Raw genomic sequence first — 12,276 nt, 5'->3', positions numbered from 1 at the left:
TGCACCCTTGTGCATCCTGGTGTTTCACAACAGCAGAGGGGTGATGGCAGCGTGCTACTTCTGCTGGATCCCCTCACAGCACTGCCCCTCTGGAGGCTGGCTCAGTGCAGCCCAAGCCCTTGCCTGCATCAACCAGATGAGAAGTGCCCCAAAGAGTCCCAAAACTCCTGTGTTACACAATTGTGCTGCCAGTAATAAGCCTGAGTGGTCATCAGCGAAAGGAGAACCTACTCCCCAGGGGGAGATGCAAATGCTTCTTCCCAGCACCATGCTGGAACCAGCTTGGTGAGGCACTAGTGCCACTGCACAGGAGCAACATGCCCTGCTTCCTCCTGTGTACATTGGCTGGCAGCCAGCCCAGCCATCGCTTCGGTCCTGGCTGCTCAGAGGCAGAAGGACACACCGATGTGCTCTTCTCGCTGGCTGGGAACTGCTCCCATGGAGCAGATGGCAGAGCCGAACGTACCCTTGGCCGTCCCTTATTGCTGGCTGGGTGCGTGAGCTGCGGGGTGGCCCCGGTGTGTCTTTGTGTGCTTGTGGCTTTGGAGATGGAGCCTTCTGCTCAGGGGCCTGTCCCTGCCCAGTTCCAGGGGAGCATGGAGTGTGCTGCTCGTCACAGGTTTGCTGGGGTACCCAGCTTGTTGTGACTTGTTGTGGCTGTTGGTCACTCTCACCAGCTCTCGGGACTGCCAGTCCCAAGTGAGCTGCTGCTGTCTGGCACTTCCGCAGGTGAGCCAGCTCTGCCAGCTAGAAGGCCGGAGCAGCTGACCCAAACCCTGGCAGGCTGCTGCTGCCTCTGGGGTGGTGGGTTCCATCTCCCCAGTGTGTCCTCCAAGAGCAGTCCTCTGTAGGTGCTGTGCTTCAGGGGCGTCTGCTGGTGGGCAGGCAGAGCTCAGCAAGGGGGTAGAGCATGAGCACCCGTGTGGGTGCTCCTTCCTCCTGCCAGACTTATTTGGGAATTGACCCCTCCTTCCCTTCTCTCCTCAGCTCACTCCTTCCTCCTTCTTGCGCATCGGGCAGCTGAGCAATGTGGACCTCAACGAGGATGTGCACGAGCTGGTGAGTGGCACAGAGCGGGGCCCACTGTTAGTAAGCCCCCTTCTCATCTTCCACTGACATCACTTATAACTGCTTTTATTCCCCCCTGTCCCCCCATCCCACTTATTCCATGAGGACTCCAGTGTTTTCTCCTGGGTTGGGTGATCATTGTGGTGCCTGCTGCTCTGCCCTCTGCCTTAATCCTTGCTCCTTCCCCCTAGCTAGGGAAAGCTGGCCCAAGGACAGCATCTCTTTGGGTGGCAGCACAGGGGCCACAGGCGGGTCTGATGGGGAGGGATTTCTTCCTTGTTGACATGGTTGCTCCTTAAAACTCCTTCTCCTGCTGCAGAGCTCGGGGTGAAGTGTGACAGCAGCTGGGGGAAGATGTCTCAGCCTTGGGGACAGGGATAGCAACAGAGGGGGTATCCGCAAAACCACTCGAATTTCAAGTTATCCCTCCACACCTGAAGCCTGAAAATGTTCCTTCCCCAGCTGCTCCTGCCTCAGCTCCGGGGCTGTAGAAAGATCAAATGAGAAGACTTTTGCTAAATATTTCTTGTGGAATGCTTAAATGGGAAGGAACATGTCTTAATCCAGTGCCTTGGAGGACAGGCTGGGCCTGCTTTGGCCATAGCTGTAATGCAGGGCCAGGGAAGGGTGCAGGGTGCCGCTGCCACAGGGGCGCCTCCCGCATCCTCAGTAAATGCCCTAATTTGGAGCTGGGAACAGCTTGCATGGTCAAAGGCATTCGGGAATCAGAATTTGGTTTCTGCCCAAAAACATGGTTTGAAATCACTGCTTGAAATAGCTTCTTGCTTTCGGCTGAAGGAATTTCCTGCCGAGGTGAAAGGTTGCCCTCCTCTGGAGCATGGAGCTGCTTGGAGGCAGCACCGGATCAGCATGGCAGTGTGGTCCCTGGCTGGGCAATCCCTCCATCTGCTCTTGGGGAAAAGTCCCTCCTGAGGGTGGATGAAGGTGTACACCTCACAGCCTGTTCCAGCTGCCTTAAATCCCATATATCCACCAGCTGGTGGAAAATCATTCCAGATCCCAGCCTGCCAGGCAGCTTGCACTCTGCAGTCCTCCCTGCCTCTCTTGAGCGTGAAAACTAGTGTTAAACCTGCAGTTATGTGCCAGAGGGGAGGGTTGAACTGAGACCTGGCTGTCCTGACTTGTGCATCACATCCCGCAGGAGACGGAGCTCCCTCGGCAGCGTCCCAACGAGATCCCCCACAACGAGAAGCTCCTGTCGCTTAAGTATGAGGTAGGTGCCTGTCTCAGCTCTGCCCTCTAGGATGCAGTGGATGAGATACGAGGGTGAGGGCTTGTGGCTGCCCAGCAAGGGGGGGGTTCAGTGGGGAAGCAGCTGATTTGAGGGAGCAAATGACACAGGGGTGTGAAGGGGCAGAGGTGAGGGTCTGAGGGCAGCCCCCCCAGCACAAGTGTCTCTTCCCCTGCACTAGATAGTAACAGCATCTCCTTTTCCTGATCTAGAGCTTGGACTATGACAACAGTGAAAACCAGCTGTTCCTGGAGGAGGAGAGGAGGATAAACCACACAGTGAGTCTTGCCCACTGACCCTGCAGCTGGGATAGCCAAGGGAAGCTGTTCCCTTGCCTGGGAGCTTCTCCATGTCAGAGGAGTTTGTGCTCAGAGCAGTGCTTGAGCCAGGGTGGGTTTAAGGATAAGCCAACTTGTGACAAGTCTTAAAACCTCAGGAGCAAGGACCCAGCACAGGATGGTTTGAACAGGAGCTAGCCTGTGTGCACGCGGTGGCCAATGGCATGGGGTAGGTCCCTGAGCAGATGGACTTCTGAAGCAATGTGAAGCGTTTGCCCTGGGGGCTTTGGGAGTCAGTGCTGCAGCACTACAACGGGAGTTGTAGTGCTACAGCCCAACGGGAGAGGCCTGACAGAGGCAGGCAAGCTGGAAACGCAGTCAGCTGTTAGGAGTCCCACAGAGGAGCACTGCCAGGCTTTGCAATCCTGGGTGAACCAGCATTTGCTTTCCAGCTCCTGGGAGAGCTGTCAGGCTTGGGGCTGTGCTGGGGAAGGTGGCTGGGTGGGTTATGGTCCCCCCGTTGCTGACAGGGCCGGGGCTGGGTGGCAGTGGGTCTGATGTCTGTCTGCCCCTCAGGCTTTTCGGACAGTGGAGATCAAGCGCTGGGTCATCTGTGCCATGATCGGCATCCTCACCGGCCTCGTCGCCTGCTTCATTGACATCGTGGTGGAGAACCTGGCTGGGCTGAAGTACCGGGTGGTGAAGGGCAGTATCCTCCCATGGAGCCATAGCCATCGGCCAGCTGGAAGCTCCTGGTAGCTGCAAGAGGGGTGCTCGGGGAGAGGGCAGCACTTCTCGCCTGAGTTTGGTGGCACAGACTCTGCCACCCAATGTGCTGCCAAGTGCCTGGCCACTCTGCAGAGCAGAGCTGTGGCTAAGCACTGCTGTAACAGGGGAGGCTCCTTGCAGCAGCCCAGGCTGCCCTAAGTGCACAGGATCTGCTGTGCTGGCACAGCCTAAGAAGCATTTTAGCTCACATTCTTACGGTGGGAGGGATGGTACCCAACCAATACTGGTCTTTCCTTGAGCTGCTTCCTCAGACATAGACAAGTTCACAGAGAAAGGGGGTCTGTCTTTCTCCCTGCTACTCTGGGCCACCCTAAATGCCAGCGTGGTGATGGTGGGCTCTGTGATCGTTGCTTTCATAGAGGTAAGAGTTTGGAGCTGGTCTGGGTTGGTGTATCCCTGTGCCTTCTGCCCCAGTTCTTTACATGGGGAAGCAGGATCATGCCTCCAGAAAACATACAAATTCATGTAATAGCAAATGTATTTCTGCCAGGTTGGCTCTTGGTAGCCCCAGTTGTCAGCGATGACTCTAGCTGGGCTGTCGAGTTTCTCTGGGGTTTTCACTGACAGTGCTGAGCCAAGCCTGAGACAGAGGGTGTGCTTCAGCCTCGGGTGCAGGCGCAGCTCTCACAAGCACTGCTCGGGCTCTCAGTGTTGGATGTTCATGAGGGCTGGCAGAGAGCAGACTGGTCGGGTGCCTTGGGGACATGCTGTAGAGGACAGGCCGGAGACTGGAGCCGGTTACGGCTGGGAGTGGGCAATCACTCCCTGTAGGCCACTCTGAGTCAGCAGTAAGCATTGTGGCTCTGCCCTTGCTCTCCCTGGCCACCAAGTGTGAGCCTTCTGCAGTGCTGGGCCTCTAGCCATGGCATGGTGGTGGGAACACCCTAGTGTCCCCCAAGAACCCAGCCAGGTCCTTCTCCCTGCACATTTGCCGTTAGGGGCAATGGGTGCCTCCTTGAAGCCCACCTCCAGAGGCTGTAGATAGTCTTTGGTCTCATCTCTGAGCCTCCCTGAGGTTACGCTTGATGTGCTCTGTGCTGAGACACAGGGTGGCCAGTGTGTCCCCATCCTGTACATGGCAGGCACTCATGCTCTCCCTGCTCCCCACAGCCTGTCGCAGCTGGCAGTGGCATTCCTCAGATCAAATGCTATCTCAATGGTGTGAAGATCCCGCACGTTGTCCGCCTCAAGGTAGGAAGCAGGAGGTGTGGGATGTGTTTCTTCTGCTCTCGGGGGTGGTCCCTGCTGCGCTGTGGCAGAAGAGGAGCTGGCACCAGCTCCTAGCCTCCCTGCTGCACCGGCCAGCTGCATAGCTGTTCCCCCCGGTGTCGGATGCTTAAGCCTCCTGTGCTGGGATGAGCAGCTGGTGCTGGGAAGAACAGCTTTGGGTAACTTTTTGCTCTGGCCAAGAAGAAAGTTGGCCAACCCCATTGCCACAACAGGGGGATGAGAATCACAACCTCCCTGGGATCACTGGCTCCTGTGGCTGGTTGGGTCTGTGTTCCCCATGGCTGATGTGGTCGCGTTCCTTGTGCCACTATGTGCTGTGCTGAGCCTGTCATCTCTGTTTTGCAGACCCTGGTGATCAAAGTCTGTGGAGTCATCCTCTCGGTGGTCGGTGGCCTGGCTGTTGGGAAGGTGATGTGCACAAAGCGCTCTCTGGCACGCTGCTGGCATGTTGTTATTCACTGCTGGCACGCATGCTGCAGCCCATTGCCGGCCCTGTGCTGGGGACCCTGCAGTGACTTCCTGGTTTTATTCCCTCACTGCTGGCCAAGGTGACTGTGGCATGGCCAGGCTTGGGGAGCCCCTAGGATGTGTGGTGCCACCAAGCCAGGCTGTGTGTGGCTGGGCTGAGGGCAGGAGAGCAGCAGCCTATATCCATCAGTGGTTGTCCCTGCAAATGTTAGATGGGGGAGACCTGGGTGCCTCATTGGAATTTTTATACTTGCTGGGATTGAAGGCAAGCAAGGGATGCTTCTGTCTCCTGGGCTGGAGGGAGTGCTGGTGAGAACAGGAGGTGGCCACAGGATCCACTTCACAGAATGAAAATTTAAGGGGGGAAAATGGCAAGGTCTGTATTTTACAGAGGCAAATCCTCCTGGCAGCTTCTTCAACCTGGTGAGCAGCATTCATCCATCCCTCGCTGTCCTTGGGGTTCTTCTGTCTCCAATCTCACTCTGCTCTACTGCTCATAGGAAGGACCCATGATTCACTCTGGAGCAGTGATTGCTGCCGGGATCTCCCAGGGAAGATCCACGTCTTTAAAGCGAGACTTCAAGGTTGGTGTTGAGGGCTGAGGGGCTGCACTGCAGGTGCCCCTCCTGTGCCTGAGCTGGGCTGTTCATTTGGGTCATGCTAGTGGCTTAGGCCATATATGGCCTACCCTGTGTCTCCCCTAAACTCATTCCTGTCGTCATCCCTAAACCTGCCTTTACTTTGGTGTTTCAGATCTTTGAGTACTTCCGCAGAGACACAGAGAAGAGGGACTTTGTCTCAGCTGGAGCTGCTGCTGGTGTCTCGGCTGCATTTGGTGCCCCCGTGGGTACGTGTGTTGGCTCCCTGACACTGAGCACTGCCTGCATGTGGATCTCATTAGGACATGGCTCCCACTTGCACGGAGGCAGCTGCTGGGATCTGCCTAGGGCACTGCAGGAGTCCTCCCACAGAGTGCTCAGCGCTACTCCAAACTGTCTGGCCATGCCTTGCAGGTCCTAAGAAGAGAGGAGGTGGGGGGTCATCTGTCTTGGATACCAGATGTTGCCTCCCTGGGATGGAGGAGGGTGGTGGAGGGTACTGCGCCATCACTGATGGCTTGGTGGGCTTCTGGTCCCTTCATTGGAGCCTGTGAGGTCTGGGGCTGTGTGGGGCACGTGGGCTGGCATTAATTTAGTTGCCTCAGCTGGTGCTGTGGGCCAGGGGTCTGTGGTATGTGCCCCTTGTGAAGGTGTTTGTGTCTTGTATTTGCAGGGGGTGTCCTCTTTAGCTTGGAGGAAGGGGCTTCCTTCTGGAACCAGTTTCTGACATGGAGAATTGTGAGTGCTGGAAAGCAGGAGCAGTAAAGCAGGAAGGCTTCACTGTGAGGCATTGCCTTTTCCCCATGCCCTGCAGTCCCAGCCTCCTGCCATCCCTGCCCTAGCCAGGCAGCCATGTGTAGCACATCCCAGAGAGCAGCATCCCATTCCCCTTCTGTGCCCTGGTCCTCAGCTTGAATTTGGTCCTGGCTTAGCTCCATCTTGCTGCCAACCCCTTCCCAAGGGACCTGCCTTGGGCTGTGCCCTAGGGCAACAGAGAGGTAAAAGGAGTGAGTCCCTGGTTGGTATAAGCTGCCCAGAGTGCTGCCACAGGGAACATGGCCTCCTGCCGCCACCACACTGTGGGTACCAAGCCCTCCCAAAGGGCCTTGGAGGAGCAGTTTGGGGTAGTGTGGGGGTCACATGGTGAGGGATTGGGGCTGGGGGTGTCTGGCAGTGACTAGGCTGCATCTCCTTCCAGTTCTTTGCCTCCATGATATCCACGTTCACGCTGAACTCTGTCCTGAGCGTTTACCACGGCAATGCCTGGGATCTCTCCAGCCCTGGGCTCATCAACTTTGGCAGGTTTGATAACGAGGTATGGCACAGGTGTTCCCTATGTAGGGCTCTGCTGTGGGGTTAGAAGCAGCGCACAGCAGCCTGGGGCTACTAGTCTGTCCTAAAGCATCACCCAGAGGCTGAGGCAGGCTCTGCCCTCACAGGCTATGGGTCTCGTCAGAGCCCAGCTCCACCAACCCCAGCAGAAGCCTTTTCTGCAGCCACGACTGGGTCTGGGAGCTGTGGAGTGTCCAGGGAGGCTTTGAGGCAGCTCTGGGGACCACAGGCTTGTGCTGTCCCAGCAGTGACCAGCTGCAGGACTGCAGATGGGCCAGAAGATCTGAAATCCATTTCCTTCTTGCAGAAAATGGGATACACGATCCAGGAAATTCCTATCTTCATCTTTATGGGAGTGGTTGGTAAGAGAGTGCTGCTCTTTCAATTTGATTAGTCTGGATAATTTCCTCTGTTCTCTGCCTGAGTCTAAAAAGCTTTGGGATAGAGTTTCCTGGGGAGAATGGGAAATGCATCAAACTTTGGAGCAGAGGCTGCTTCTGGGGCTTACATGGGGATGAGAGTTGGATCCTGGCCCAAACTTACCCTTGTAGCAAAGGCAAGTTGCTTTAATCCATGTACTGAGAGTCACCGAGTGGGGTTAGTGCATCGCAGTTGTGGGCAGCCCTTTGCTTTCAAACAAACTGTCCTTATCCCCGTGGAGTTGGCCTGTCCCTCGCCTGCCTAGTCCCAGCGCTGTGACACTGGCCCCTGCTGCTGATATCGGGCTCCTCTTGGTGTCAAGTCCTGGCTGTCTCTGCAGGGGCAGCGTCCACGTGTCCCGGGGCTGCTGGTGTCTTCCTGAGCTTTACAGGTTCCTTGTGTCCTGGGCAGATGTAGGAGAGCCTGGGACCCAGGTGCTGAGCTTTTCCTTCTGCATTTGCAGGCGGGATCCTTGGGGCCCTGTTCAATGCCCTCAATTACTGGTTAACAATGTTCCGGATCAGGTAAGAGCTCATGGGTAACTGAGGTGGTTGACGTGGGTTGGCTGGCACCTTCTGTGTGCCCTCAAAGTGGCATTTCCAACCAGAGCAAGGCTGTCATCTCTTAACATGAGCAACAGCAGCCCCTGGAAGCTGGGAGGCAAAGATGCCACTTGCCTCTCGCTGCCTGCTGTCAAGGCTGTGACCCACTGTTCACAGAATCATAGAATGGTTAGGGTTGGAAAGGATCATCTAGGTCCAACCTCCCTGCTCTGACCTGGCTAAGTATTTCCCTTCAGTGACTGGAGGGCCCAAAGAACTGCAAACACTGAGCAGACCTGAGTGTTACGTGCTTCTGAGAGTAACGAGAGAGCTGCTAAAGCCATCCAAGCCCAGTCTGGTGCGGGCAATACTTGTCACCAGCTTTTCAAACACCGGGACTGGCCTCATGGCCCCAGGGAGGAATGACCTGTGAGGCAGTGAGGGGCCTACAGCAACTTCCAGTGCTTCACGTGGCCTTTCTGGGCTGCAGCTTTCTGGGCTCAGCTCTGCACTGTGCCCATGGCCAGACAACGCCAAGCTTCCGATGGGATCTGTGCCCGGCTCTCAGCAGCGGCAGGTCTGCTATGGCTGACTGGGCAAAGCTGCTCTTGCTGCTGGCCTCCCACCCCAGTCCCCACAACTGCTTTGCCAGAGAACAGAGCACAGGACAGCCTGGCAGGGTCTGGGAAGGGAGCAGCCTGTCCATATGCCTGATGTGAGGTGCCAAACCAGGCTGTGGGTGATCCTGCAGCACCCTTGGGTGCCACCCTCACTCCTCTGCTCCCTTCGCAGGTACATCCACCGGCCCTGCCTCCAGGTGGTTGAGGCCATGCTGGTGGCAGCAGTGACAGCAACCGTGGGATTTGTCATGATTTACTGCTCAAGAGACTGCCAGCCCATCCAGGGGAGCACGGTGGCATACCCCCTGCAGGTAGGAGATGCTGGAGGATGGCTCCCCAATGTAGGGGGCACCCTGGGCCTGGTCTGAAGCTGGGGACTGAGCAGCAAGACAAGACCCTGCTGGGTTTTGTGGCACTGGACCTCACAGCCAGTGCCCTCTGTGACAGGCAGAGCTGCAGAGCAAAGCATGGTGTTGCTTGTGCTTGCTGCCCAGAGCTGCCTCCTTGCCAGCACACTTCCCCCAGAGCTGGCAGCCTTCCCTGCCTCAGGGCAGCCTGGATCTGACACTTCTAACTCTGTCTTCTTCCCCCTTCAGCTTTTCTGTGCTGATGGAGAGTACAACTCCATGGCCACTGCCTTCTTCAACACACCCGAGAAGAGTGTCGTCAACCTCTTCCATGATGCTCCAGGTCTGTTTGTCTGATGAATAGGTCCTTGAACATGAGCAGAACAGAGCTGGGCTTATGCAAGGTGGCTGACCCGTTTCCTGGTTGCTCGTGGGACAAGGCAGGAGTTAATCAGCACAGCCCCATGAGGGCAGGATGGGATCCACCAAAGCACCATGCCTGCTGCTTTCCCGCAGTGGTGGAAGGAGGAGGGATGGATGCTGAGCTGGTGGCACCTGTGTGCTCGGCCAGAGGGCTGTGGATGAGGACCTGGATTTTTGAGTTGTGTGGGAGCGTGTCTGACCCTTGCTGCTGTCTGAGGTCCATCCTAGAAACATCTCTGGCTGTTTTCTCAATTAGCAGGGCCTATTGCGCCAGAATGGCTTTACCTTCTGGGCAGGCTGCGGAGGTGGATCTCGAGGTTTGGACTTGCTTGAGAAATGCAATTTGGCTCCCAGGTTCCAGCTCCTATTTCCCTTGGACCTAGTGTCGTGACAGCATGCTCTCTGCCTGCTAGTCTGAGTTTCATGCCCAGCTGCACGTGGACAGGGAGCAGACAGCTCCACATTTCTAGATCCTCAGCCCAGAGAGCGCAGCCTGGCCATCTGAAGCCAAGTGATGACCATCCTGTGTCTTGGGGCTGCTTCCTACAGTGTTGGGACTTCCCTGGCTCAGGGCTTCAGTTTCTTGACCTCTCTGTGAAGGAGAGGTTGCAAAGTGCTCGTTTAAACTAGACTGAGCTGCTCAGCAATCCTAATATAGCAGCTGGCTGAGTCCTGAGGTCTCTGTGTGATAGCACAGCCTGTGCCATGGGGCAGCTTGGGACTGGCTGGAGTAGCCGTGGGAGCTGTGAGACAGGACAGGGTTTGCAAGACCTGCTCTGCTGAGTTCATCCCAGAGCCTGCCAGCTCACCAGCACCTCTGTCCTCCAGCACTGGCGGTCCCTCGGGGCTTTGGAGTTCATCATGATGCCTTGCAGGAGGCTGGGAACCACAGGGCTGGGAGGGAACGGGTCGTCATGGGTCACAAGATGAAGGGAAGGCGTGTGCTGGATTCAATGGGATGAGATGGCACTGGCTGGCAGGGCCTTTGAGCAGGCCGAAATAACCTAAAGAGCTGGTTTGAAAGGCTTGTGCTGCCAGGATGGCAGAGAGGCTTTCATCGCTGGGGATGCATTGTGGGGCTGTTGCTGTCTGTTCTGTGGGTGCAGCCCACCGTGGTGCCCCAGCTGCAGGACCAGCACTGACTCCATTCTCTCTCCACCTCAGGTTCCTACAACCCCATGACACTGGGCATGTTCACACTGATGTATTTCTTCCTGGCCTGCTGGACCTATGGACTCACAGTGTCCGCGGGGGTCTTCATCCCCTCCCTGCTGATTGGCGCTGCCTGGGGAAGGCTCTTTGGCATCTCCCTGTCCTACCTGACCAAAGGCTCCGTGAGTTGCTGGTGGGAAGGGGTGTTGGGCAATGGGAGACACGGCACCCAGCCCTCCTCCCTTGCCTCTGGGCAAGAGGGCATGTGCAGGCAGTGCATGGAGCTGGCTGAGAGCTTGGCACAGCGGTCTGGAGTGAGGTGTCTTCCTGAGCTGAGTCTGGGCTTTCCCATGTCCCAGCAGAGCCCTGCCAGCCACTGGGTCATGCAGGCAGCCTCAGGCACTCCTCCCCACTTCGGAGGGAGGGTGGGGGCCAGGGCACTGCTCACTGTCTCTGGATGCCCTGGAGCCAGCAGCTGACTCAGCCTCTTCTCTCTCCTATGCTCAGATCTGGGCTGACCCTGGGAAATACGCCCTGATGGGAGCTGCTGCACAGCTGGGTGAGTTCCTGCTCGAGCTGGGGTCAAGGTGGCATGGGAAAAGGTGATCCCTGCTTCCCCAGCTGAAGCCCAGCCTGGCTGTCAGCTTCCCAGCCACCTTGCCAAGCACAGGCAGCACTGGAGCACCTCACCTGGTGAGATCTGGGCTTGTCCAGGGTACCGCTGCCTCTGTGGGCAGTCCAGGATCACCATGCAGAGACTGAGGCAGCTTTGGTGTTCTGCTATACCATCACCTCATGTTTCCTGCTTTCCTGAAGTCCTAAACCCCTTGGGTGTCTCCTGCAGGTGGGATAGTGCGAATGACACTGAGTCTCACAGTCATCATGATGGAGGCAACAGGCAATGTCACCTATGGTTTCCCCATCATGCTGGTGCTTATGACAGCAAAGATTGTGGGAGACTACTTTGTGGAGGTGAGGACTAGTGTGCTTGCCAGGGTCAGGGTTGGTGGTGCTGGGGGCCAAGGACAAGCGGTGTCCTCTCTCTGAGGCGAGCTGCTGTACCCCTTGGCATCTCAGCAGGCTTTTCTGATGGCTTGGCTCTTGTTGCAGGGGCTCTACGACATGCACATCCAGCTGCAGAGTGTGCCCTTCCTGCACTGGGAGGCCCCAGTGACATCCCACTCCCTCACAGCCAGGTAGGCAGCTGGGGGATGCTGCCACTCCTGGGGCAGCAGCTTTTGGACCATGCTGTTGGCCTGAGCTGGAAGTGGAGGTGGTGACACATGTTGGTCCCAGGAGCCTGCTGTGTGATGCCACCAGCCCAACTCCTGCCCCAGCAGGGAGTTGGTCTGCAATGCATTCCCTCCCCACATCTCTGGCAGGTTTTGGGGACAGAAGAGGCATCAGGACTGCAGAGGCTTGTGTTCTGGGGGGGATATTTGGGTTGTGCTGCACGTGGGGCTGTGTTTCACACTGAGCCTTCCCTGCAGGGAGGTCATGAGCGCTCCTGTCACCTGCCTGCGGAGGATCGAGCGGGTGGGCACAGTTGTGGACATCCTCAGCGACACCTCCTCCAACCACAACGGTTTCCCGGTGGTGGAGAGCAACCCTGGCACCACACAGGTGGGCTGGGAGCCACGTATGAGGGCTGGCCAAGGGGTGGGACCCTCGCCCTTGCCCCCAGCCCCATCTCATGCACCGTGCTCTGTCACAGGTGGCAGGACTGCGGGGTTTGATCCTACGTTCCCAGCTCATC

At 57.0% G+C, this 12,276-nt stretch overlaps 1 protein-coding gene across 1 annotated transcript in view; it reads left to right on the top strand.

The window, feature by feature from the left end:
* Positions 1 to 987: 987 nt before the first annotated feature.
* Positions 988 to 12,276, top strand: part of CLCN7 (chloride channel, voltage-sensitive 7) — a gene marked incomplete at its 5' end in the record, with an annotated part of 12,213 nt that continues 924 nt past the window's right edge. The window contains 21 exon segments of the mRNA XM_010024620.1: positions 988 to 1,059; positions 2,231 to 2,302; positions 2,533 to 2,598; positions 3,175 to 3,307; positions 3,639 to 3,748; positions 4,498 to 4,578; positions 4,963 to 5,025; positions 5,586 to 5,669; positions 5,839 to 5,932; positions 6,358 to 6,422; positions 6,883 to 6,999; positions 7,324 to 7,378; positions 7,900 to 7,960; positions 8,771 to 8,909; positions 9,195 to 9,288; positions 10,533 to 10,702; positions 11,028 to 11,079; positions 11,365 to 11,492; positions 11,631 to 11,716; positions 12,011 to 12,143; positions 12,235 to 12,276. The exon segment at positions 12,235 to 12,276 is cut by the window's right edge and continues 23 nt beyond it. Coding sequence (XP_010022922.1) covers positions 988 to 1,059; positions 2,231 to 2,302; positions 2,533 to 2,598; positions 3,175 to 3,307; positions 3,639 to 3,748; positions 4,498 to 4,578; positions 4,963 to 5,025; positions 5,586 to 5,669; positions 5,839 to 5,932; positions 6,358 to 6,422; positions 6,883 to 6,999; positions 7,324 to 7,378; positions 7,900 to 7,960; positions 8,771 to 8,909; positions 9,195 to 9,288; positions 10,533 to 10,702; positions 11,028 to 11,079; positions 11,365 to 11,492; positions 11,631 to 11,716; positions 12,011 to 12,143; positions 12,235 to 12,276 — 1,917 coding nt within the window.

Source organism: Nestor notabilis, unplaced genomic scaffold, assembly GCF_000696875.1.
Source record: "Nestor notabilis isolate BGI_N333 unplaced genomic scaffold, ASM69687v1 scaffold29461, whole genome shotgun sequence".
In the NCBI taxonomy this organism is placed as follows: Eukaryota; Metazoa; Chordata; class Aves; order Psittaciformes; family Psittacidae; genus Nestor; species Nestor notabilis.
The sequence above is the reverse complement of the archived record's forward strand: the minus strand, read 5'-3'. Positions and strand labels throughout refer to the sequence as shown.